A 27,589-nucleotide genomic window follows, 5' to 3' on the forward strand; every position below is an offset into this window, starting at 1 on the left:
CTCTGGTTGGCTGAGTCATCATTGATAATAATTATTGATGATAGCTCATCATATGATTTTTTTTATTACTCAAATGAATTTATCACATCTGTGGTTGTATAATGATCATAACAATCTGATTTCACAGGATTTCCATCCCACAGCCCAGGCACATCCCCCCACCCCCCAAACTGTCTCCTCCGGAGACCGTAAGTTTTTCAATGTCTGTGAGTCAGCATCTGTTCTGCAAAGAAGTTCAGTCTGTCCTTTTTTCAGATTCCACAGGTCAGTGCAAACTGGAAGTGACTTCTTATGTGAGTCTGAAATGCTGACCCTTCGACGCTTGTTTTGGGAGGGTGTAGAAGTAGGAAGGAGACCGACACCAGGATTTAAAGGACACTGATCTTCTTCGCATGTGTCACCCTGGGCCAAGCAACAACGGAAACATAATAGGTGGCAAACCTCGGCTGCAACAGCAGGCATTGTTACAAAGTGGTGTTGAGATGTGGAAAAGACGACAGTCCAAAAGTTCCTGAGATTCTGGACCTTTGGGGAGAGAGGGTTTCATTTTCCATGGTGGACAGCGGAGGCTTGGGGTGTACACACAGCCTTCTCACAATGAAGGGAGATCCAAGAGGAGCTACAACAGGTGGCCGCAGGGCACACCTGCCTCTGCCAGCACAGATCCGAGGCCAGTGGTCACCTTCTCATAGGCCATGTACTGTGTGCCAGGTAGCCCGAGGATCAAAGTGAAAAGGAAGAATAGTGCCTTCAAAGCAGCTTACAGTATTTGATGAGACGTATCACCTCCCCTTCTCTGCAGCATTTTCCTCCCACTGCTGGGAGTCCGTGTTTTTTGATGAGTACCTGCTTTTTTTCTAGAGATAAGTACTATTCATTTCTGAATCTTTGTAGTGGATTCTCTCGTTCAGACAGATAGTAACACCTCACTTCATATCACTTAAGACAGTAAAGGAAAGGAGCAACTGTATGTTTCTATGTTCATAGAATGCCTGACTCCAGAAGTTCCCAGATATAAAATCGAATCTTTTACTGCTAGATTCTCATCGTGTATAGAAAAATGCTGGTTATAAATTATAAGCTCAACAAACACTAGTGATTGAGAAGGGCAATGGTGGGAGATGAAGAGAGAGAAAGAGAAAGGAAAGACCACTGATTCCACTTTGCTGAACTATCATAAAAAAAGCAAAACCTGGGAGTTCCCATCATGGCTCAGTGGTTAACAAATCCGACTAGGAACCATGAGGATGCGGATTTGATCTCTGGCCTCAATCATCGGGTTAAGGATCCAGTGTTGCCGTGAGCTGTGGTGTAGGTGGCAGATGAGGCTCGGATCCTGCATTGCTGTGGCTGTGGTGTAGGCTGGCAGCTACAGCTCCGATTAGACCCCTAGTCTGGGAATCTCCACATGCTGTGGGAGCAGCCTTAGAAAAGGCAAAAAGACAAAAAAACAAAAATGCTTAAAAAAAAGCAAAACCCCAAAGAGAGGCAAGCTTTGCCTTTAAAGATACTATAAGATACATTCCAAATCTCAGAGGGGTAGCTGCAGAGATGTCATCAGTGAGGCAAATCTGAGGCTTAAGGACTGGACGTGGGGAATTTTTAGGGATTAAAAGTGCAAGAGAAAGCAAGAGAGCCACAAAGCTGAAATGACTGAATCTTACTCAGTACTGAGTTTTTCTATTATAGAGGATCAGAATGGCATAAAACCTACAATACCTAAAGAACACCTAGAAACAGGAAAGTTAGGAGCCGCCGTTGTGGCTCAGCAGAAACGAATCTGACTAGTACCCATGAGGATGCAGGTTCGATCCTTGGCCTCGCTCAGTGGGTTAAGGATCCAGCATTGCCGTGAGCTGTGGTGTAGGTCACAGAAGTGGCTCAGATCTGGTGTGGCTGTGGCTGTGGTGTAAGCCAGCAGCTGTAGCTCTGATTGGATCCTAGCCTGGGAACCTCCATATACCAACACGTACAGCCGTAAAAGACAAAAAAAGAAAGAAAGGAAGAAAGAAAGGAAGGGAGGAAGGAAACAGTCAAGTTAGAAAATGGCTGGCTGTTTTGAGGAAAAAAAACTAGAAGGGCGAGGAAATTCCAAACCTGTCCCCCTCGGAAAGGCCTGAGGAGGAACCACCAAGGTCAGGCCAACAGGGTAAAGAAAGAAACTGCCGGTTGAGCATTTCCAAAAACCAAAGCTTACGTTCAAACACCGACTCTCAGAAACCTACCATGGAGGGGAGGAGGAAAGGAAAAGTATTCCTTATGGATTGGGAATGACCTTTTAGGCCACTGCCTCTAAAGTATGCTATATAATTTCCGTGTTGTAAGTTTAGACGCTCACCCCACGTTATTGGATAGTTAAGTCTGGCATCTTTCTGTGATGCTGGAGTAGATTTTTCCTCAGGTCCCAGATGAAGCAAAGAGAACACTAGAGCATCTGCCTGTAGTTAGGGGAAACATAAGACATCATCCGGGCAGGGACACTGAGAGAAACGGCACAGGATGGATAATATTCTGGGCCAACAGGCATCCACCGGCTCAGTCCCCAGCCGAGCAGGAGGAGGCCCCCTGCCAGGAACCAGGGGAACCAAGGGCTGGGGAGTATCCTCACTCAGGAAGGCCAAGCACACAGTGGGAAGCCCACGCTCGGGGCCAGAGAGACAATCCCGGGGAGAACCTCAGTGGGTAACGGAAGCTAGAAGGGGGGGATGGCTTAGAGAAGAACAGATACGGCTTCAGGCCCCAAATTCCTAATACGGCACAGATGGCCTCTCCAAGTCACCTGGCCTCATTCCTACCCTTGAAATCTGTCACGTGGCCGCTGTGGATGTCAGCGTGCCGCCTTTGGCCTTTTGGGTGCTCTTCCACCAGTGGTTCTTCCCACCAGTGGTTCCTCTGCCCGGAACTTCTCCTGGCCGCTCAGTCTGTCTGCTTTGCTCCTGCTCCACTGAGCACCCCTTCTCCAGGGAACCTCCCCTCGCCTCCATATCAGTTTCCTACTTCGCCCTGCATGTCACCTCCGGAGGCCCTTCCTGCTTATATTTGGCCTGTTTCATACCCATCTTTGCCTGATTTCTTCTTTGCTCTTTTCCTCATTAGGCCTGGCTTCGAGAGAGCGCTCAACAAATATTTATGGATTGAATGAATTACACAAAAAAGTGAAGTGATTTTTTTTTTTTTTTTTTTTTTGCTGGCAACCAAGTATCTAAGAAAAACTTTTGGTAATGAACTAGCTAGTGAAAAGCTAGGAAGATTTTAAAGACCAAGACGGAGGCTCTTTACTAAGTATTTTTCTGAATGAGCCTCTCATTTCAAGCACAGCAGTTGCTAGGAACCCTGAGCCATTAATGGGCAGTGACAGCCTGAGATGGATGGACTTGAAGGCCCGACTCAATGTGACATTGGCCTCTAGTGGATAACGTAGAGAATACAGCAGCGTGAAGTAAATAGCATGAGCAATTATCGAAGGAAATGAAAAATCCAAAGTTTTTTTTGTTTTTCCCTTTTAACCTATAAGCTGACTTCTTCCTTCCAATGAACTAGGGGAAGAGTCCACTGTCAAATTTTTCCTTCAATTAAATATGTAGCTCTCTGAGCATTTGCATTTAGAAACAGCTCTTCACATCAGAGCTTCCACACTAGAAGGAGATTTTACACCAAACCTGAGAAGGCGTCAACTTAACTACCCTGATTCCTTTATTTCCTAAATAATCTTTTCCAGCCTCCTGGTGTTTTTCTTGGGATTGAAGACTACCAGACACTCCCGAGATAGCAGTGGATTTTAAACCACCTACTACTCAAAGGGTAAATTTCTATGTGATGAGGAGAGAAACACCAAAGATGAAATGAGTTAAAGCGAGGAGAGAGTGCAAATTAGCAGCACGCTCTCCTCACTTTAGGGAGAGGACAACTCACATTCTCATAGTATTTCATGTGACCTGCTTTTGCCTTAGGAACAAATCAGATGATGCTGATTGGTAAAACTGACTTTTCTCCACTCATTACATGAAATCATGAGCTCCTGGAATGTAACTGGTGTGTACATTCAGTTCTGGAGAGATGTTTTTCAAGAGGCTCTCGCTGTACTTAAGAGCTTGTCATCATTTTTAATCTCTGGGTTTTAAGGACACGCCTGCCCACTCACCTTACTCTAGTCCTTACAATATCTTTCCATAGCTCTTACTCTATCGCACGCAGGCTGCTGCTCAGGAGAGAAATCTCTGGAACCGAAATAATTGCCTCAGTAGAAAGTGAGCTGGGGGGAGGGGATGTTGGTGCAGAAGAGACCTTCTAGGTGATTCTCACCAGGCAGAGGGACCGCAGGGGACACTGTGAGGGCAGCTGAGTGTGTTCTCAGGAATGAGGCTGAATCCCCTGATCAGACGCACATTCAAATTTAAATGTACTATACGCCTCACAAGGACAGTTATCTGTGCTATTATAAAATCTACACGGTGTCTGCATTGCTCATTATTAACAGAATGTGTCTGATTCCCTGCCAGATCTCCAGCAACAGATTCATGGGATGTCCCATCCAGCTCCAGCTTTTAGAGCTGCCCCCTGGAACTGGTTGACCTCCTCCGGGTGAAAATATTTCCTTACCATAAGCCACCACTGTGCTCTTGATCCTTTTATTCAGACCCTGTAAAATTAACTGTTTTTCTTGCTTCATTACATCCCAATTAGAATCTATCAACCTTCAAATGGTGATGGAAGGGGTACCCAATGAAATACACCGAAGCCCACTCGACTATCCCATGCGTGGAGACCTAACTGCTTTCCCCTAACGATGCCCCCTTTCAGCAGGAAGCAGTCAGAGTGGTTGTTGCCCCTTCCCCCCCGCCGCAGTTAGAGTCTCCAATCCAACTCTAGGGGGGGGGGGGGGGAATTGAGGCAGAATATTAACTCAGGTAGTCAGTGTAGGAGCATGGGCTTCGATGCATGGTTTGATATGGCTACTGATTAACATTTGTGGCTTAAGGGTTCCAGGGAGTAACATCCCCACAGGCCTTGTTTACTATAGGGAATGTACCTACTCCCAAATGGACATTAATCCCTACACCCCTGTGACTCAGTTTATGGGAAGAAAAGGACAAAGAAACTAAGAGACTTAAGAGACATTTCCGCCCCTAGGAGCCTCTTGGACAAGGACTGATAAAGGTAATTGAACACGGCCAAAGGGAGAAGACCACATCTTTCTGGACCCCATGTTGGTACCCTCCCTACCTTTAAGAGATTAAAAACCCTTACAGGGCAATAGAGAAGGGGAGGCTCTTCTCCCCGCTCCCAGCAGTCCTGGGAGCTATCTGCTTTCCTTTAATAAAGACTTTGCTTTAAGCAAAACAAAAACAAATTTAAATGTACCAACAAACCCATGTTCCCAAGTAAATCAAAGAATTCTTGGATATTGGCCCCTATTTGCTTTAAGCATCGGGAACCATACTGCCAATCATAGGAAAATGGCTGTTCTCGGGTTAGATTTGTACAGGAAGGGTACTTCTGAGCACCTGACTAAAAGCTCTGGTTCCTCAAACACCTGGAATTCACACCCACGTGTGAAACAGATGGCAACCAGGCTCACATTTCAATTAAGTGGAGTTATACCAGCTGGCATCCATAAGCGTTGGCAGAAAGAATCAATAGCCCATACCCTTAATAAGCCTTATGGCAGAAAGAGAATCAATAGCACACATGCTTATAAGCAGTTATCACCTCCTGCACTATCCCGCTTTCATCTTTTTTTTTTTACATTTCTGCCAGCACGTGATCCATGCTAGAACTCTTGCTACTCACTTCCTTTGAGAGTGGAAGCCCTGCTGGAGGAGGGCCAGCACGGAGGGGAACCGGGCAGCAAGTGGACATGTCAGAGACACCCCCTTCCAAGGACCCTTCTGAGAAACAAGGATGTGGCTTCCGTGACCACCCTGTCATCTCTGTATACCTACCATTTCCTTGAACGCACTTTCAAGGGCGCCGATGACCAGGCACTCGTGCGGGATCTTTTTCTCAGTGAAGAAGCGCGTGGGCGGGGTGCCAGGGGAGCCGGGGGCGCCCACCCCACCGCGAAGCGAGGCTGCCCGCGTCAGAGTCCGGCTGTTGGCAGGCGTGTGGTCGGGCTCCTCACCCAGGCAGGTGGGCGGCAGCACAGCCGAGTTCTTGAGGATCTCCACGATGTCCTGCAGCTGCTCCGTGACGTGGTGCTGAAGCAGGCGGGACGCCACCACGGCTGCCCCGGACCCCGCGTGTCCGTCAAACAGTGACCAGTAGTGGCAGGAAATGCCTTCAGATTCCTGCGGGGGGAGAGCACGACAGGAAGGAGTGAGAACCACAGTGGACGCGGCCCCTGGGTGAGGGTGACATCCACCCTCAGTGCATCCACCTGGTTGTCTGTCCTGGGTCTGCAAACAAGCCGGGGTGCGGGTAGAGTTGAGGGTGTCCAAACAAGACAGAACAGTCAGGGATGGGCCCCCAGATTCATCACTGCTACCACCCCACGGATCAAGTGGTACATTGCCTGTCCACCCAGGGGAGGAGCTCATGTCACCACCGACTCAGTCATCACCTGAGGTGAGACCTACTCTGCTGTGCCGCGGTAGAAGTGAGAAGAAATATTCCACACAAACAGGTAAGTCTTTACAGCTCTAACTCCTCACCTTTCTTCTAGGCAACCTGAGGGCAGGTTTGGCCTGGAGTCTTTGAAGAAAGGCCCTTTTTATTGGTTCTTGGAGGGGAAATAAGCAGACCCATTTTCCCTCCAGAGGGCTTTGATCATCTCAGATAATTGCTCCATTTGCATACGTCTACAGCCTGAATTTTTAGAATATGCTTTTCCTTAAACAGTCAGTCTAATTCAACTTTACAGATGGAGCCCATTCAAATCTCTTCATCCTTCCTTATTCTCTCAGTTTTCCAGCTGTCACTCAGCCTCTCAGCTTCCTCTTCTTACCCTAAAGCTCTGTGCAGACCACGGTCCCTCATCTGCCATGGATTTGGTACCTGATGGTTGACTATGAGGCTATTTCAAGATGAACACCCCCCACCACCACCACCACCACCGCAGTGCCCAAGACACACTGTGGAAGGAAATTCCCGGGCCAGGGATCGAACTCTTGCCTCTCTCGCCACTCTTGCCACTGCAGTAACCAGAGCCACAGCAACAACAATGCTAAATCCTTAATCTGCTGAGCCCTACGAGGGAACTTCAACATGAACACCTTAAAAAAAAAACATGTTTGATTCACACATGCCTAAGATCTTAGCTATAGGAGGAAAAAAAAAAGAGCTCAATTACAATGTATCTGGAGGAGGTAGATATTAAACACGGAGATCAAATAGTTAAGGTGCATATAACAGCTACTTTGACAACTAGACTTATCTACCCTGAGGCAATAAATACTGAATTTTTTTTCAGTTGAAACCATTACATAAAGTCCTTTTGATCTATCTTATTTTCTTAATTGAAATATAATTGGCTTGTATAAATTTAAGGTGTACATGTTGGTTTGATATATTTTATACACTGTGATATAGTTGACAGCATAACAATGGGTAGCAGCTCTATCACTTCACATAATTAATTCTTTTTTTGTGGTTAGAATAATTAAGATCTAGGAGTTTCTGTCACGGGGCAGTGGAAACCAATCCAGCTAGTATCCATGAGGACGTGTGTTCTATCCCTGGCCTCACTCAGCAGGTTAAGGAGCGGGTGTTGCCATGAGCTATGGTGTAGGCTGGCAGCTGTAGCTCCAATTGGACCCCTAGCCTAGGAACCTCCATATGCCACGGATGCAGCACTGAAAAGCAAAGCAAAGCAAAGCAAAGCAAAGCAAGAAAGCAAGAAAGCAAGAAAGCAAGCAAGCAAGCAAGCAAGAAAGAAAGAAAGGGAAGGAAGGAAGGAAGGAAAGAGAGAGGGAGGAAGGAAGGAAGATAAAAGAATAATTAAGATCTAATCTCCTAGCAAGGGTGATTATTATAATACAATATAATTGTCTACATGCAGTATACTGTGCATTAGATCTCTAGGGCTGATTTACAATGCACTACAAGATTGTACCCTTACCCCAAATCTCTTTTATCCCCCCACCTTCCAGTCCCTGGTAACCACCACTTTTGGTCCATCTTAGAATGATGCTGGAAGATACTGTGTAGTTATGATGACATGTGCCATTACTCTTGTTTTATTTTTATTTTTTGTCTTTTAGGGCCACACCTGCGGCATATGGAGGTTCCAAGGCTAGGGGGTGAATCGGAGCTATACCCACTGGCCTACACCAGAGCCACAGCAATGCCAGATCTGAGCCACATCTGTGACCTACACCACAGCTCATGGCAATACCAGATCCTTAATCCACTGAGCGAGGCCAGGGATAAAACCTGCGTCCTCATGGATACCAGTCAGATTTATTTCTGCTGAGCCACAAGAGGAACTCCCCCTTACTCTTGTTTTAAAACTTTGCTTTCAGTCTATTCTGTGTTAGGGGCTAAGAGGTAAACTTTTTTGTTTGTTTGTTTGTTTGTCAACAAATATTTACTGAGCACTGTCTAGGTGACAGGCGTGAAAGTGGGCCATGAAGATAAAATACTAAATGAAAGAAATACCCACCATGGTCTGATCTTAACAATCCAGCGGGGGAGATAGACATGGATCAAATAATCACACAAGTAAAGATCAGAGCTTAATTCCGGTGAGGGTGACAAGGAGAGGTTCTAATGCCACGAGGCCAGCCTGCAGATGGGCGTACTGGAGGGGGCTTCCTAAGGACCTGAGGACCAGGCTGAGGGCTATTGGAAATTCACAAAGAAGGAAGAGGAGAGTGGTAGGCAGCTGCAACAGCAGGTGCAGAGCTCTGTGGAGAAGGTGTATGATGAGCAGGAGGAGACTGAACCATGGCCATGTGGCTGAATGGGGGAAGGAGGCAGGAAAGATGGGGTATGAAATGAGGCTGGAGAGGGAAGCAGTCCCACAGGCTGGACCCCTCAGTCCTTCCAGGACACATGAAGGACCTTGGCTTTAGCTTAAGAAGAACAGAAAGCCATCGACTGATGGAGGAATTAGAAAACTGCTTTAGGAGTTCCCGTCGTGGCTCAGTGGTTAACGAATCCGACCAGGAAGTATGAGGTTGCGGGTTTGATCCCTGGCCTTGCTCAGTGGGTTCAATCTGGCATTGCCATGAGCTGTGGTGTAGGTCGCAGACGTGGCTCAGATCCCGCATTGCTGTGGTTAGACCCCTAGCCTGGGAACCTCCATATGCCGTGGGAACAGACCCAGAAATGGCAAAAAGACAAAAAAAAAAAAAGAAAGAAAGAAAGAAAGAAAACTGCTTTATATTTTTAAAAAGATCATTCAAGCTGTATTGTGAGGATTAGCAAAGAAAGAATGAAGGGGAGGATGCTAGTTAGAAGGTAAATACCACTCTAAAAAGACAATCAAATCCGGGCAGAAAGAAACACTTCTGAATGACTAAAAGCATCATAAAACAAGGATGCTAACTCAGTTAAGTGGAAAGAGCAACAACCCGAGGATGACAAGATCTGGATTCAAATGGCATCTTCAACACCAGTCAGGTGACTGGGAGGCAGAGCAAGGTGGGGCAAGCAGTCCAGGCCACGGACCCTGGTGGGTCACTCTAGAGCTGGCTCTCCCTGTTGCTTAACCTCTCTGTGCCACATTTTCCTAGGAACCAAAAGGCAGGTGATGGCTACCTTACAGGGGAGGGGTGCTGGGGAGGTTAAACGTAATAATTTACACCAAGTGAGGAGCTAAGTAACATGCCTGGAACACACTTTGTGTAGCTGCTGTCATTTCATCATGATATGATCTGAGCTAAGCTATTTTTGGGGCTTCACCAAAATGGGGAGGCTCCCTAGGAAATAGCTTGCCAGGACCTGTGCATCATCCCAAGCAAGACACGGAGGGCTCTGGCTCCTTCTGACTTCCCACCCGACACCCTGGGCTCCCTAGATGCCTCTGCTAGCTCTCCAAGTTCAGTGGCTAAGAAGGATAGACCAGTGCGGGCTGGGCAGGTGGGGGAGAAGATGGGCCTCGAAGACAACACAGCAGAATATAGATGGATGGAAAGGTGATATGGCGGTCAGGAAAGGACCGGACCAGGAGGCTCAGGTGAGGGGGCTGGCTCCAGTAGATACTTCTCCAGCCTCTATTCTCCCTTCCTCCTCACTGCCCATTCTGTTTGGGACAGTGACGTGTCTGCTAAAAATACTCACCACCCCAGACTCCCCTGCAGCTCCGTGTGGTCATGTGGCCCTGCTCTGGCCAGTGAGCTGCAAGGAGAAATCTCTTGGGTGGACCTTCCAGGAAAGTTAAAAGAGTTTTCTTGACAAAAAAGGACAATTCAATAGGCCTGGCCTTTTGATCTTTATCCTTCCCTTTTTCTTCCTGCCTGGGTCACAAAGTGACACCTGGAGGTAGCATAACCCTCTTGCAAAAAAAGACTGAAAGCTGCAGCTTTCAGTAGGACAGGGTGTAGGACAGGAAGTGAGAAGAAGCCTGGGCCTTTCAGGTCTTGCTAGGGATGCTGCACAGGTCCTGGCAAGCTGTCCCATGGGCTTCTTGACATTTCTGATGAGCCACTGTTGTGAGATTCTATTAACAACAGCCGGGCACACAGAGAAGCAAGGATGTGGGGGTTCACATAGTGTCCTGGAACTTGTGACACACACAACAGGAAGGGGGAGGGTACAGATAAGCAAAACGCAGCACAAAAAAAGCATCTGAAGTAGGTGGAAGTGGAGAACACTGAGCCTCCCAGAAAAGGTTCTTAATTTAGGGCATCGGTGGATGGAATTCAGAGAGTACATGAACCCATCCTCATGTTCACAGACCTCCGAAATTTGGCATTTCCTCCAATTGTGAATGTAAGGCACCCAGCACAGGGGTGTTGGCAGCATCTGGGACTTGGCTGCACATCTTGTCTTTCCGCACATCTTGAATTGTCATTGACGCTCATCACTACTTTGCAATGATTATCAACCCCACTGCTGGCCCTTGTTACTTGCTGCATGAGGAAAGCACATACTGCCGTATCACATCCCCACAACCAGGGGAAAGTGGCAAAAGGAAAGGATCTCTTGCTGATCACATCTAATTCCCCAGCGGGCCCAAGACCACCTGAGTGAAACCCCTGCACACGGTCCTCCTACACCTGATTAAATGAAAACCCAGCAAACGTCCTGCAGGACCCTGCAGCGGGAGGCAGGTGGGGGACGGAACAGGGGCAACTGTGTCAGTGTCTGGGCGCAGGTTCTGTGACACAAACGTTATCATGTTTCCAGAGGCATACCTTTGAGCCAGAGAAGGTCAAGCCGCACGAAATAATGAGCCACCCTGCTGTGGAATGCTATGGCGTTTCGAAAAAGCAACCCTGAAGTTTTACTGACAAGTAATCCATTTCCTTCAGGCAGGCAAAGCATTCTGCAGCTACCACAATCACCACCAGCTGACAAAATATCTGGGGAATTTTCAGAGTCACAAGGAAGCTTAGCTGGGGATGCTGCTGACACGAGGCTCAAGATTCTCCTTTTGAGAAACCTCAAAACATGATGGCATGCACAGTGATGCTATCAAGTTTGGTACAGCGAATTTTTAAAGGCAATTAATATTTTTCACAGCCAAAACCTGTAAAATATAATTTTCCACAAAGCAAGTTTTTCTCCACCAAGAAAGTGTAGACTAAATGAATCTGGCACAGATTGAGGCAGGGGCCCATTTCAGAGCAATTAAGCAGAGTTTCTGAAGATGGGGGCCCACCATTCATTTTTTTTTTTTTAAAGCTTCCCCAGGATCCTAACAAGCAGCCACTGTTAAGAACCCCTGGTCTAAAGGAGGGCTATGAAGAGACCCCCGTTCAAGTCCTGTATCGCATGGGTTCACTGTATGACCTCAGATGAGTCACTGACATCTCCCTGAGTGGATCAGACCGGTGGTGTCCAAACTATGCTCCTTGGTTCTGAAGAGGAACCTTAGGGAAGAGGAAGGTAAGTGGGTATTGAAGTGATGAGTCCCTTTGACAATTATTCCAACCCGAGTGGCATCATTTTACCAGTTATAAACATCAGGGTTTTGCAAAAGATTTGGGGAAAAAGGATTTGACTGTTTAAAAAAATAAAATTTTGGGAGTTCTCTTTGTGGCTCAGCAATTAATGAACCCGACTAGGATCCATGAGGATGGGGGGTTCAATCCCCTGGCCTCGCTCAGTGGGTTAGGGATCCGACATTGCTGTGGTTGTGGTGTAGGTCAGCAGCTACAGCTCCAATTTGATCTCTAGCCTGGGAACTTCCATATGCCGCGGGTGCAGGCCCACCCCCCCAAAAAAAGCTAAATAAATAAATAAAATAATATTTTGAAAGACTCCAAACTTGATAAAATCAAGCCAGTCAAGAGACTTGAAGATCTTCAATGTCCTCCTATGGCAGGGAAGTTCAAGTGAGTGATGTACTACATGCGGAGATAACAACCCCAGAGAGCCAGAGAGGGCTCTTAGCACACGCTCATATTCCAGCTGAGCTAGGAAAGCCTAAATGACCACAAAGGCAGAGACCCATCCAGTTACAGATCTAGAGCACGCTTCCCATCCTTTATCAAATCGTATATGGCAGGCAATATTCCAAATGCTTTACCAATATTAGCTCATTTAATTCTACTACAATCCTATGAATAGCCACCCTTTGAGGTGTGGTTACAATCCCCACTTCAAATTTTTTTTGATTAAAATATAGTTGATTTACAATGTTCCTTCATTTTCTGCTGTACATTAACATGACCCAGTTACCCATACACACCCATTTTTTTCATTTTCTGTCAGGTTCCAAAAGACTGGATCGAGTTTCCTATGCTATACAGCAGGACCCCATCACCCATCCGTTCTAAATGTAACAGTCTGCATCTTCCAGCCCCAAACTCCCCATCCATCCCCCTCTCTCCCCCGTCCCCCCCAGCAAACACAGGTCTGCCCTCCATGTCTGTGATCTGTGTCTGTTTTGTAGATAGATCATTTGTGTCATATTCTACACTTCCCATATAAGTGATATCATATGAAGATACACCCCATTTTATAGGAGGGAAAAAGACTGTCCAGGTCACTCGCTAGTAACTGATGCACCTGGGATCGGAGTCCACGCTCTATGCTGTCACCCTTGTGTTAGGGTGAACTCCCCCACTCCATGCTCTGCCCGGCCCTGCAGGGGAAGTCTGCCTCGATATACACTTGGCTCTCGAATCACTTCCCCACTCTGCAACCTGAGTTTTTTTGTTTGTTTGTTTTTGTCTTTTTTGCCATTTCTTGGGCCACTCCTGTGGCATATGGAGGTTCCCAGGCTAGGGTCTAATCGGAGCTGTAGCCACCGGCCCACACCAGAGCCACAGCAACGCCAGATCCGACCCGTGTCTGTAACCTACACCACGGCTCACGGCAATGCCGAATCCTTAACCCACTGAGCAAGGCCAGGGATCGAACCTGCAACCTCATGGTTCCTAGTCGGATTCGTTAACCACTGCGCCACCACAGGAAGTCCTGCAACCTAAGCTTTTTGAAGGCCCCAAATCTGATCATATGTCTTTTACCAGCCTAACAACCTGCTCTGTGGTCTGACTCCAGGCTATGAGCCCTGTCTGCAGTCTCTGATCTAGTCTCTGATTCTCTTTCTCCATATTCCATCTCTAACTCCAAATCCCACCCACACAAAACTACAGTGCTTGCAGTTCATCATAAACCACTGTTTCCTGCACCGTGCTGCCCCCCATACCACCACCTGGCTTTTTTTTTTTTTTTTGTCTTTTTGCCTTTTCTAGGGCTGCTTCCACGGCATATGGAGGTTCCCAGGCAATGCAGGATCTGAGCCACGTCTGCAACGTACACCACAGCTCACGGCAACGCCAGATCCTCAACCCACTGAGCAAGGCCAGGGATCGAACCCGCAACCTCCTGGTTCCTAGTTGGATTCGTTAACCACTGTGCCATGATGGGAACTCTGATCACCACCTGGCTTTTGTGCTTACCTTAACTATCACCTCCTCCTAGATGCTCCCTCTCCACCCTGCACTCACCCCTACTGAAGCACTCACCATACTGTCTAGGACTACTCACATGCGTGATGATTCAGTGATGGAATCAAAGAGAATATTCTGGGAGAGGGGAGCAACTAATAGGCAATGCAGGTGAAAAGAGGACTATATATATATGTCTGTGTGTATATATATATATATAGAGAGAGAGAGACAGACAGACAGACAGACAGACCCATGTGGACAGTGGCCTTATGGGCGCTGATCTCGAGGGCAAGGTCAGGTCAAGGTGAGGTTCTGGAGTCTGGCAAGGCAGACCAGAGGTTCCAGTCTTCTGCCTCGGGCTATTTAGGGGTGATGTCTCTGGCCCTGGGAGTGCTGAGAGCTAGGCTTTCTGCAGGTGAACTGCGAGAAGGAAGCAGAGGCCCCAGGGGTCTGTCTGGAGGCAGAAAGGACCTAGGTAAGGGGCTGCTTGCTGTTCCGGGGCCTTGAGAGAGAAGTCAAATGACTTCATCAGACATTTCAAGGAACAAGAGGCTGGGGTGCTATACGGGTTTGCAATGGGCCTAAGACCTTAACGGAAAATAAAAACCTACTTGTGAGCGAAAGTGGCATGATCAAACAGAAGGTGCCATACATCGATTCTGAAACGGATACGAGGACTGCTTCCCCCCCACCCGCTTCTTTACTCGGAGCAGTGCCATCAACTGCTGTCAGGTAAGAGTGCACAGTTTGAGGCACGAGGTCTGAGATCTGAGAACCTCAAGGCAGATCTGAGAAGTCTGAGGGATGAACACGTCCTCCAGGTCACACCAATGTCGAGGAACAGCAGTGACATTGGGTGTTTAAGCTGGGGCTGGAACAGTGAGGCTACCAAAGAGGGCTGGAAAATGCCAAGTTATATGAATACAATGCTTTTAAAACATCTCGAATCTGCAATTTTATTGCAAATATACCCGCATTCCGTCACTGCATAGAATCTTCAATGACTCCCGACCATCTGTAAAGTTCTTTCCCGTCTCCTGAAATGCTCATATGGCTCACGGGCCCTTCATGATCTAGTTGCCACCCCTCTCTTGCTCCTTGTCAGTCGTCCTGAATTCCCTCGTTCCCTCTCTTCTAACTCTTCATCACCTCTAGGATATATATGTCATGTTTTTCTTCTGCCCTAAAACACTCATCCCTTACCTTCTGCTTGGAGAACAGTTTTCAGCAGAAGCATGACTTCCCCTCCCCATCAAGCCTGCCTGGACCACCTCAGCGTCTATACATCCTCTACCACAGTGTTTATTCACTGGTGTGAAAGCGCCTGATGTGTCTGTTTCAGCCTACTCAGAGGTTCAAGTTTATCTCATTTATGGTGGCATTTCCAGGGGGTGCCCAGTATAGAACAGATGCTCCATGACTACTAAATATACCAAGAAAGGAAGAAAGTGGATTTTTTTTCATTTGTCTTTATTTTTTCAAAGCAATATAGCAGTTTAAGAAATAAGAATTTTACATAAGATTTCATATTAGTAAAACCAAGAGAATAAACCTAATCTACTCCAGGAATGGCGGTGACTTATCTAAATCTATGGCCACTCAGCTCTTTGAAGCTAGCTGTGTCCTACAAACAAGGAGCCTGGAGCCAGGACCCTGAGAATCTTCCAGGTACTCTGTGGAAACCAAAGGGATGGGACACTGCCTTCTCTGGCTGTACTTGATTTGCTGGGCTTTATGGCTTTAAGACCAGGTGGAAAAAAATTCTCTTCTAAATAAAGGCCTATATCTCTTTTTTTTTTGTCTTTTGTCTTTTGTCTTTTTTGTTGTTGCTGTTGTTGTTGTTGTTGCTATTTCTTGGGCCGCTCCCGCGGCATATGGAGGTTCCCCAGGCTAGGGGTTGAATCGGAGCTGTAGCCACCGGCCTACGCCAGAGCCACAGCAACTCGGGATCCGAGCTGCATCTGCAACCTACACCACAGCTCACGGCAACGCCGGATCGTTAACCCACTGAGCAAGGGCAGGGACCGAACCTGAAACCTCATGGTTCCTAGTCGGATTCGATAACCACTGCGCCACGACGGGAACTCCTTATTTTTTTTTTTAAAGGGGAAAAATTACAACACAGAATAGTCAATCTTTGACAAAGGAGGCAAGAATGTAAATATAGGAAAAAGATGGTCTCTTCAGCAAGTGGTGCTAGGAAAATTGGACAGGTGCATGTGTATCAATGAAATTAGAACATATCCTCACACTATGCACAAAAATAAACTCAGAATGGCTTAAAGACTTAAACATAAGACACAACACCATAACACTCCTAGAAGAGAACACAGGCAAAACATTCTCTGACATAAATCATACCAATGTTTTATCAGGTCAGTCTTCCAAGGCAATAGAAATAAAACCAAAAATAAACAAATAGGAGTTCTCACTGTGGTACAATATCACTGGCATCTTGGGAGCACTGGGACACAGATTGGATCCCTGGCCTAGCATTGTGGGTTTGAGAACCCAGTGTGGCCGCAGCTGTGGCTTAGGTCACAATTGTGGCTCAGATCTCATCGCTGGCCCAGGAAATCTATATGCCACAGGCTGGCCAAAAAATAAAAAAAAATAAAAAAATAAAGGAAGGGAGGGAGGGAAAGAGAGGGAGAGAAAGAAAAGAAAAGAAAAATGGGACCTAATGAAACTTACAAGTTTTTGCATGGTAAAGGTAACCATTAAAAAAAAAAAAAGAAAGAAAAAAGAAAAAAAAGAAAACCAAAAAACCCAAAACTCAAAGACAAGGTACAGAATGGGAGAAAACAGTTGCTAATGATGCAACTGATCATCTCTAAAATACACAAACAACTCATACAAGTCAACAACAAAAAACAACTCAATTGAAGAATGGGTAGAAGATCTGAATAGAAATTTCTCCAAAGAAGAGATATGGATGGCTGATAGGTACATGAAAAGATGCTCAGCATCACTAATGATTAAAGATAAGCAAATCAAAACTACAAAGAGGTATCACCTCACACCCACCAGAATGGGCCTCATTACAAATGCTGGAGAGGGTGTGGAGAAAAGGGAACCTTCCTACACTGCTGGTGGGAATATAAGTTGGTATAACCACTATGGAAAACAGTATGGAGTTTTCTTAGAAAACTAAAAACAGAACTACCATATGATCCAGCAATCCCATTCTTGGGTATATATACCTGGGAAAGACTATAATTCAAAATGATACATGCACCTGTATGTTCACAGCAGTATAGTAGTATTATAGTATACTGTAGTAGTATAGCAGTTCATAGTAGTATTCACAATAGCCAAGGCTTGGAAACAACCTGTCCATTGACAGATAAATGGATTAAGAAGATGTGGTACAATATTGAAAATCAACTATACTTCAATAAAACTAAAAAATGAAAAGAAGATGTGGTACATATATACAATGGAATACTACTCAGCCATAAAAAATAACAAAGTAATGCCTTTCACAGCAACAGGGATATAACTGAGAGTCTCACTAAGTGAAGTAAGTCAGAAAGAGAAAGACAAATACCTTATGATATCCCTTACATGTGGAATCTAAAATATGGCACAGATGATCCTATCTATAAAAGAGAAATAGACACACAGACATGGAGAACAGACTTGTGGTTGCCAAGGGGGCGGGGGAAGGGAGTAGGATAGATGGTGGAGTTGGGGTTCGTAGATGCAAACTATTACATTTAGAATGGATAGATAACAAGGTCCTACTGGGAATCTTATCCAATCTCCTGATATAGATCATGATGGAAAATACTATAAAAAAAGAATGTGTATATGTATGCATAACGGAGTCACTTTGCTATAGGGCAGAAATTGACACAACATTTTAAATCGATCATACTTTAATTTAAAAAAATTAAAAAAAAATAAAACAACCCACTGGATTTCTCTTCTTGCAGGACTGAGCTATTGAAAACCAGACTTTCTTCAGCACTTGTGCCCTACTAAGAGGTACAATCTGCTATTGCATTGTCCTTTGAACCAAGGACTGAAGGGTAAGGCATATACATGGGAAGCTGGAGAGCTGTGTTCTCCACCTGCTTGGCTTAAGTAAAGGTGCCAAAGGAGGGAACTGAAAGCCACAGCTGCATTCAACACCCTCTGCCCAGCCTGTCCCACACGCCACCTGCCACAGCCAAAGGCACCATCCACCCCTCACGTGGTTAGGAGGAAGAACACCCCCTCAGTTGGTTATTAGTTCAGAGAATAAGATTTGGGGTTTATATGGTAAATAAACTGGGTTTCAGCTTTCACATTATCGAACAGTCCAAGGGTAACTTTGTCATTGGTGTCAACACATCGACACATCATGGTTATTTTATTTTATTCTATTTTATTTCATTTTATTTTATTTTGCTTTATTTTATTTATTTTATGCCCACATCTGCTGCATATGGAATTTCCCAGGGTAGGGGTTGAATCTGAGCTGCAGCTCGCAGCCTAGACCACAGACACAGCAATGCCAATCCGAGCCATGTCTGCGACCTACACTGCAGCTCACAGCAATGCTGGATCCTTAACTCACAAAGTGACGCCAGACATCGAACCTGTGTCCACACGGATACTAGTCGGGTTTGTTACTCTGAGCCACAACAGGAACTCCACATCATGGTTATTTCAAAAGGTGGCTATTTAGGAGTTCCCATCGTGGCTCAGAGGAAACGAATCTGACTGGCATCCCTGAGGACACAGGTTCAATCCCTGGCCTTGCTCAGCAGGTTAAGGATCTGGTGGTGCCATGAGCTGTGGTGTACGTATCACACAGCTCGGATCTGGTGTTGCTGGGGCTGTGGTGTAGGCTGGCAGCTGCAGCTTTGATTCGACCCCTCCCCTGGGAACCTCCATATGCCGCGGATGCAGGCCTTAAAAAAAAAAAGAAAAAAGTTGGCTATTTAAATATCTGCCCTTTCGAATGAGTTAACACAAGCAAACAAATCCCCTCTGTCTTGATAAGTCTTAGCACAGAAAGAGGACAGGCAAACCTGAGTTCTGCAGTTCACTACTATGGGATCTTGGGCAAATTTCTTAACTTCTCTCAAAGGTTTCCTTGTTTAAAGAACAAGATGAAACTAGGACACAGGCAGTAAAGATTCATTCACTTTATACACGTCTGGGACCTTTCTCTCCTACATGCCCGGCTCACGCTGGGCACCGGAGATGCAGCAGGAAACAAGAATATCATGGTTCCCGAGCTCCTGGAGTAACAACCTAGAATACTTACAAGTGTGTTAGGAGGAGAGGTGCCTGGTGGCACAAGAGTGTATAATATGTATTAAATGTGCAAACAACCAGGGGTTAGGGGTGGGGAGAGGGTATGAGTGTCAAGGGCTAACCAGAGGGAATAACTCGTAGTGATAGAACTGTTGTATCCTGACTGTGGTGGTGATTCTATGAATCCACACATGTGTTAACATTCATAAAACTGGACACCCAAAGAAAGGATAGTTAACTATACTGTGTAATAATTTGTAAATAGTAAACAAATAGAACGTGCAGCATTTTGTCCAGCGTATAAGAGAAACAATGAATCTAGAAGCAACTGTAATTCCTTACACTCACTGTTCAGTGGCGCAGTGGTGGGGCGCGGGCACAATGAACAGGCAAGGAGCAGTAAGGACCAACCCCCCGACCAGGAAACCAAGCTGTACACTTCAGCCCCTGCCTTTCAACCCTGCCAGGAGGATGCTCACTGTCCTCCGCTGTGCGACTCCACTTACTTCCCTTCTACTTACTTCCCTTCCCCTGTGGAAAGTCTACGTTCAAAGGATACCTACAGAGTACCTATTGTATTAAATCCTCACCCCACCACCATAACATGGGCATCCTTACCCCATTTTATCTTGATATAGAAGAATCAAGTAACTCTACTCTAAGTGGTAATACCAGGACTTGAACCCCATTCTTCAGGTTCCAAGTTACAGAATCCCAATTTCCTAATACATGCAACTTTGTGTAATTAATCTCCCTAGCTTCTGTGACTCTTTAGCACCATGGCACTATTTTATTTTGTGTGTTGCTTATTAGCAATTGTGTACACATCCTGGGCCACTGGCGGACTGTTCCAAATTCTTGGCAGTGGCCACACGTTACTCTCTGTAGACATCAGAAAATGTTGTTGAGCTATCAGTTCAGGATAACAAAGCTCTACACCTGGAAAATCAATCCCTTCCAGTTTAGAATAACATGTTCTTGACATAATTTCAAATTTTCATTTACCAAAAAAAAAAAAAGTCTTATATGTAATTTACAACACACCACACACCAAACACACACACACACACACACACACACACACACACACTCCTATCCCTTTTCAGGAATACATCTGCAACCAGACAAAGATTCCAGAAGGTAATAAATTGGAAATTTAAAAGTCAAAATTTCTTTATTACAATTTCTCTATAGTAGGCTCAAAGTTATATGCTCCTTTCTCTAAGGTTCTAGAAACTGCTTTTTAATCATATTGCTTATTATCTTTTTCGTATTTTCATGATCATCTCCTGTGCCAGAACTTAAATCAAGAAGTCCTAACTGGAAAGGGCTCCTGGGGCCTTTTAACAGGAATACGCCTGCTCCAAACAGAAATGTATCCATCAAACAAGGAGCTAAAGTAAGTTTTGAGACGAGCAGTGTGTGTCCACGCAGCTTCAGGTGTAAAAACGCCAGCTCAGCTAAGCAAGGATGTCAAAACTCTGTAGCATCAGTTCAGCCCCCTTGAAGCAGGGGCCACATTGCCTGCCCCTCAGCTCTGGGGGACCCAGAGGCAAGAGAGCAGACATGAGCCATCTGGAAGGCATTGAGCAGCCCCTCCTACAGCATGCTGACCAAGAAGGGGAGATTCCAGAGAAAAACTCCAGTGTTCCCTGTGCAGCCCGACAGAAGTGTTTAGATGTAAGGCAGGAAATACAAAGAAAACTAAAAAATGGGGTCTGACACATTTGTACCTGCCCGAGGAAACTAGGCTTTGCATTCTCACCCCCACTGCACAAGCTGTAACAGTTTGCAAACCCCCTCGTTGCTCTCCCTCTAGGATGAGCACTTCCCAAGAGAGAGCATGCAAGAGTCGAGAGGGAGCTTCAAATGCTCAGTCAGCAAGTTAGAGGAAAACTGGAATCAGAAATTCTCTTGTCTTTTTCCACCTAACATAGAAGAAATTAAGCGTGGCTAGGATTTCTCACACAGCCTGACACGGGCGCCCTCGTGTGGTCAGCACGTCTCGACAGCCATGGAGCACGGGTGTTTATTGTGACCTATTGCTGGGGCATGGGCCCACAATAGGTGGTCTTCCACATGACACCATGAAGTTTTAAACTAATTACCCCTCACTAACTAGACCACAGCTTTTAAAAACAATTCCTGCAAAAAAAATTACTGATAGAAAACATGAGCAAATAAGATGTCACGGCTAGCACGTCCTACCCCAAGCCGCGACAACTAGCCCTATCTGACAATAATAATAATCATTCCAGCCCAAAGTATCTGAAGTGATCAAGGAGACAGCTGAACTATGGATTTATGTTCGCTTTTTTATTTGTTAAAAAGCCACACTCGCGGCATATACGACGTTCCCAGGTCAGGGGTTGAATCTGAGTTACAGCTGCTGGCCTACACCACGGCCACAGCAAGGTGGAATCCGAGGCACATCTGTGACCTACACCACAGCTCACGACAATGCCGGGTCCTTAACCCACTGAGCGAGGCCAGGGACAGAACCCGCATCTTCACGGATGCTAGTCGGGTTCGTTTCTGCTGCACCACAACTCCATGTTCGCTTTTGTTGGTGACACATTGTGCCTTGAAATATGAGTTAATGGAAACAAGGAGTCTCTGCTCTTAGCAAGACAGTAAATGGGTTGATGTGTGAAAAACACTCAGAACGATGCCTGGCATATAATAAACACCATGTAATTGTTAGTCCTTATTATTTTAAAATGTTGCCTTTTTATCTTTATTGCCTTTAAATTATTTTAAAACTAATGTATTGTTATAACTATTAAATATATACTAAATGGATATATTCAGTGGTATGGTTATATATCAACAAATGAACACATATATTGGGGGTACATACTAAAATTATTGTCTTGAACTGATGGTTTGGAGACTGCAACTTGAAATAGCTGTCCTGCGATGGGGGGAAACAGTGACCCCCCACTGGGCTGCCTTCCCTGAAGACACATTTGACCTTCCACTTCCCTTCCCTGCCCCAACCCGTCAGGGTATTCGAGTAACCTGAGGAGGGTCTTTATCGACAACATGAAAGGAGTATCACAAAGGCGGAACCCCCACTTGGACTGAAGTCCCTTGGTCGATAAAAAGCTCAGTATGAGCATGGAATGCACTTGCCCCCCTCCGCTCTTGCCAAAGAAACGAGATTATGGATTTGCCACTGGGGAAACAGAGCGCCGACACATGTCCCTCGGATTCCCGCTTGTAAGCGGTGGTACGGCTCGTGTTCCATCAAGTTTCTGGCCAGGTTTCAAGGTATTGCATGAGGATGATAATGCAGAATTAGAAAATCTGTTTTAGGCCTTTCCCCCACAGAGCTTGCAATCACCAGTTCTTCATCCAATCTCAGGGCGGCACAGTAAGAGGAGGAAGAATAAATGAGTGGATGACAAAGCCGAGGTGTTGGGGAAGCTGGAGGAACTTCATGACGAGTCAGTCCTTCCCAGGCCCACATTCTACTGCTGTCCACTTGGAATCATGCCCATAGAGCGTCGGTAGCCTGTTGCTTCTCACCATCCTTCTCTGTCTGACTGAATTATTCAGATCATTTGTTCCTGACCGGGAAAGATCCCTAATTCTCATATAGAAGAACACGCCTACTTTCTCAGGGTCTGACAACACGCAATGCAGATCTCTTTGGTTCACTTCTTCCGCTTTATGAGACGGCAAGATGTAAGATAAGTAGCTTTGGCTTTGTTTTTACGTGGCAGTTTAGTCCCGTGTGTTAAAACGCTATTAAATAAATATTCATTTCTGAGTGGTAGGAAGAATAAAGTTTGTGACAGTTTTGGCTAAATCGTGTTGTGGTTTATTCTAGATGCGAAAATTAGCTCGGCAGTGTTCTCAAGCTATGACTTTACACATCAAAGATGTCTCCCTAAATTAGCTTACAGTAGAAACAGAAATAATGTGAAACCATACTGAAATGCAGCTGCTAACTCAACTATCAGAATAACTGCAGGCAATATTACCTGAGCACTCCCTACATGCCAGGCACTGTTCCGAGCACTTTTTGTAGTGTTAACTCATTTTTTAATTTGTTTGCTTCACTTAGCTTCATTACATGAAAAAACATATTTATGTGCATATGAAACATTAATCATATTTATTCATCATAGACCTCAAAAATAGTTCTTAACTTTGCCTAAAGTGGAGCGAATGAAGGAAGTGGAAGAATAACTATAGTATATTAATAGCAAAGATTTCTGCAATTAGGCACACCTCTAGTTTCCCTGGTTTATTAACTCCTTTAATTCTAATAACCCTGTGAGGTAGGAACTATCATCCCCAATTTACAGATGAGGATACTGAGGCATCGAGAGGTCAACTAGTCTCACAAGGTAACATCTAATGAGTGGCAGAGCTGGGATTCAAACTCAGACACTCGTTATTCAATAAGAAAGCTTTTCCCACTTGCCTTGGTTTCATGCAAACGATGGCCTTCTGTAATTTAGCGAGAAGAAGTGGGCCATAAGGACAATATGATGAACAGTTTCATTTCTATTCTGTTCTTGACCTGCGTCAGGATGAGCTGGTACCCAGTTTCTGAGCTGGCAGGGGAGACTGCTAAATAACTCCTAATTCACATGAGAAATTGTACACCTATAAATGTAATAAAATTCATTATGTAATAAAAAAGGAGAAATCATAATGGAAATGAGACAAATTTTAGCATCAAATTACATCGAAATTTCATACACACACACACACACACACACACACATATATGAACATTAGGAGTTATTCTTCCTTCATTTCAGACTTTTCTAAAGAGATGTTTCTGCCACGTTTCTGAACTGCTAATGGATAAAGAGGCAGCACGTTACCAGTATGAACAGACTTGGAGGCCAGACTGCCTGGGCCTCTAAGCTCCACATCTTCCCGCTCAGTGCCTCAGTTTCCTCATCAGTAAAATAAAGCTAGTAACAGCACATATTATGTATGTATTATGAGGTTACATGAATCAATACTGGCAAAGCCAGACAATATTCATGTCTGGCATATGAATGCTGAGCATTGGGTTTAAAAGAAATAAAAAGAAGAAAAGAAAATCTCAAGAGCTTATTGCTCTTTGCCAATGCTATTCCCACCTAAAGCTGGGGCGAAATCAGATAACCAGTGTAACAAGGGGAAATTTCCACCTCGGCACCATTTATCTTCTTTCGCCCTTAAGATGTGCCAGTTGGAAATTCTATTGCGGAACCAGGTTTGAGTTGCGTTTTCAGCTACTACGGTCAAACCCAGTTCTCCGAGTAAATCTACACCTTCCGAGGAGGGAATTGAAAAGTTATGCTAAAATAGACATCATCCTGAACAATTACTGGTTGTAAAGTCATTCTTCTTCATCACTGGCAAGCGTTCCCATCCCTGGGACCAAGAGATGAAGAGTTTTGAGAGAAGCCACTGTACTCCTGCTTCAAAAAATCTAAGTGGATAAATGGAACTGTTTTTCCTGACGTGCGCAGCACAAGAACCTCAATTAAGAGGCAAAAATTTATAGCAATAAATATGATGAGAGAATTAAAAGGCCTCTCCTGTTGTTTTTTATAGCTGACATCATCGCAGGAAGCAGACTGCCAAGTGTGGCCAAATATTCCAGAAGGGCTGCTGCTGTGGAGCCACGGGCAACCTCACTCTTATGTTCTAGGGGGTGGACGAGTCCTTCTTATAGAAAATAAGTGAAAAGGACAGCAAATCTTGAGAGAGTTGAAATGCCCCCTTCCCATTTCCTTTTTTCCTCTCCCCACCCCAAATGGATCCTATTTGCCTGGAATTCCCACAGTGCTGCCCCATCCTCTGCTGAGAATGATAATCAGCTTTCCTCTCCCCTGCTGATGAACTTGGCCAAGATGGGGACTCAGCCATCTCCTGTTATTGTAATTAGACACTGAACTAACAGATACTGAAACCACACACTTTGATGTGTTTTGACTAAATTAAACAACATAAGGGGGCTCTGAAGGAAATAAGACTTAGACTGCATGCGTCCACAAGTCTCATTCTAAGCCAAAAACAATCCGTTCCAAGATAGGGAGTCAGATGTGGGGGAAAACAAGCCCTGCTTTGTGGCCACAGTGCCCTGTCTCCTACCCACACATCTTACATAAGGCCAGGAGCCTCTCAGCTTAATACTAAAGTTATAAGAGGGCCTTCAGAGTGAACACTTTCTCCGTCCTCAGAGGAGTCATCTGCTATTTTGCTCTTTTGATCTCATTCCTAGAACGACTAGGTCCTTGGGAACAGAAAAACAAAAGCTCTTGGAAAAGCTCTTTTCACTTGCAGGTGATGGTCAGTACAATGCCTAAGAGCGCTTCACACCTTTCACAGCAAAGGAAAGAAAGATGCAAACTATTACATTTAGGATGGATGAGCAATGAGGTCCTGCTGGACAGCACAGGGAACTATATAACTCCCAGTCTCTTGGGATAGACCATGATGGAAAATAGTATGAGAAAAAGAATATATATATATAAAATATGTATGACTGGGTCACTATGCCGTATAGCAGAAATTGATACAACACTGTAAATCAACTATACTTTAATAAAAAGAAAAGAAAAAGGAAGCCTAGTAATGGTGATTAGTTCCCACTAACCATGATTACTTAAAAAGCCTTCAGGGAGGAGTTCTTATAGCGGCTCAGTGGTTAACAAACCTGACTAGTATCCATGAGGACATGGGTTTGATCCCTGGCTTCCCTCAGTGGGTTAAGGATCCGGTGTTGCCGTGAGCTGTGCTGTAGGTTGCAGATGCAACTAGGATCCAGTTTTGTAGTGGCCACAGCTCCAATTCGACCCCTAGCCTGGGAACCTTCATATGTCACAAGTGCAGCCCTAAAAAGCAAAAAAAAAAAAAAAAACAAAAAAAAAAGCCTTCAGTGGAAGGCAGGCAGGAGGATGCTGGGGAAAGTGTGTTGCCCTCAATAGCCTTACAGCATTTTCCCTAATGGATGATGTATGACAGTCTTTCAGAAATGCTGGCATTCCAGATTCTCTTCTTTCCTAGACACACAGCCTGCGCCCGCACACAGTCAGAGGCGTAGGAAAGTTGAGGAGATTACACACTGCCACAGAGCATCTCACTACCTGCCTGGCTGTGGGCTAGTGGTTCTTTACACACCAACTACCCAATGGGAGGCAGGCACAGGAAAAGATCCACCCCCAATCTGTCCAGAATACATCCACTTCATATCTGCTTCACAGCCAGAGATCTCAAAATTTCTCTATTCCTCAAAAGGAAATGTTGCTTTCTTTATTTCACTAAACTCTAAAAAGAAAAAAACTGGACGCATTACTGAGTATTTTCTAAGGAAGAATAAGGGACAAAAAATAATTCACTATATCCCCTTGCAATTTCTTCAGGTAAAAGTCTACACAACACCTGAACCTGAGTCCGCATGGATACTAGTTGGGTTCTTAACCCGCTGAACCACAATGGGAACTCCTGTATCCCTTTTAAGTTTTATAACTTCTTTTGAACATGGTTTTTTCTGCTCCTGACATTTTCCTTATATGAAGACAGAATCTGTAATTTGTATTTTCTTTCTTTTAAGAGAGGTGCTGTTGGAGTTCCTGTCGTGGCACAGTGGTTGATGAATCCGACTAGGAACCATGAGGTTGCGGGTTCGATCCCTGGCCTTGCTCAGTGGGTTGGGGATCCGGCGTTGCCGTGAGCTGTGGTGTAGGTCGCAGACATAGCTTGGATTCCGCGTTGCTGTGGTTCTGATGTAGGCCTATGGCTACAGCTCCGATTAGACCCCTAGCCTGGGAACTTCCATATGCCTTGGGAGTGGCCATAGAAAAGGCAAAAAGACAAAAAAAAAAAAAAAAAAGGTGCTGCTGACGAGAGCTCAGCCAAATATAGGAAACAATGGCCCTCCAGTAAATGCCTCCTTCAGAAGAGGCAAAATACAGTGTATATTTTTTTCTTTGGCAGAGCCTGTGGCATGAGAAATTTCCCGGGCCAGGGATCAAACTCAGGCCACAGCTGTGACCCCGAGCCACTGCAGTGACAACACACGATCCTTAATACACTGTACCACAAGGGAATTCCCAGTGTATATTATTTTATCCACATAAAGAATTTTAAGTTTGTTTTGAAACAGAAGGATTTCCTTGGATAAAACATTACTTGTACTAATAGGATAAATCTCTATTTAAAAAACTGGCATTAAGCTGGGCCTAAAATTGTCTGAACATCTTGTCACCAAGTAATACTTATCTGTAATAAGAAACAGTCATCTCATTGCTACCCAACGACTCTAAGTCATCAAATACAAAGTTATACTTCTGCTGAATTCCTCTGTACATCACTGATGT

General features: G+C 45.1%; 1 protein-coding gene across 1 annotated transcript in view; it reads right to left on the reverse strand.

Annotated features, from left to right (window-relative positions):
- PPM1H (protein phosphatase, Mg2+/Mn2+ dependent 1H) overlaps window positions 1-27,589 on the reverse strand; it is a 273,912-nt gene that overhangs the window by 136,344 nt on the left and 109,979 nt on the right. Inside the window, exon 3 of the mRNA XM_047787110.1 lies at window positions 5,943-6,287. Coding sequence (XP_047643066.1) covers window positions 5,943-6,287 — 345 coding nt within the window. The remainder of the gene's footprint in view (window positions 1-5,942; window positions 6,288-27,589) is intronic.

This window comes from Phacochoerus africanus, chromosome 7 (assembly GCF_016906955.1).
Source record: "Phacochoerus africanus isolate WHEZ1 chromosome 7, ROS_Pafr_v1, whole genome shotgun sequence".
NCBI lineage: Eukaryota > Metazoa > Chordata > Mammalia > Artiodactyla > Suidae > Phacochoerus > Phacochoerus africanus.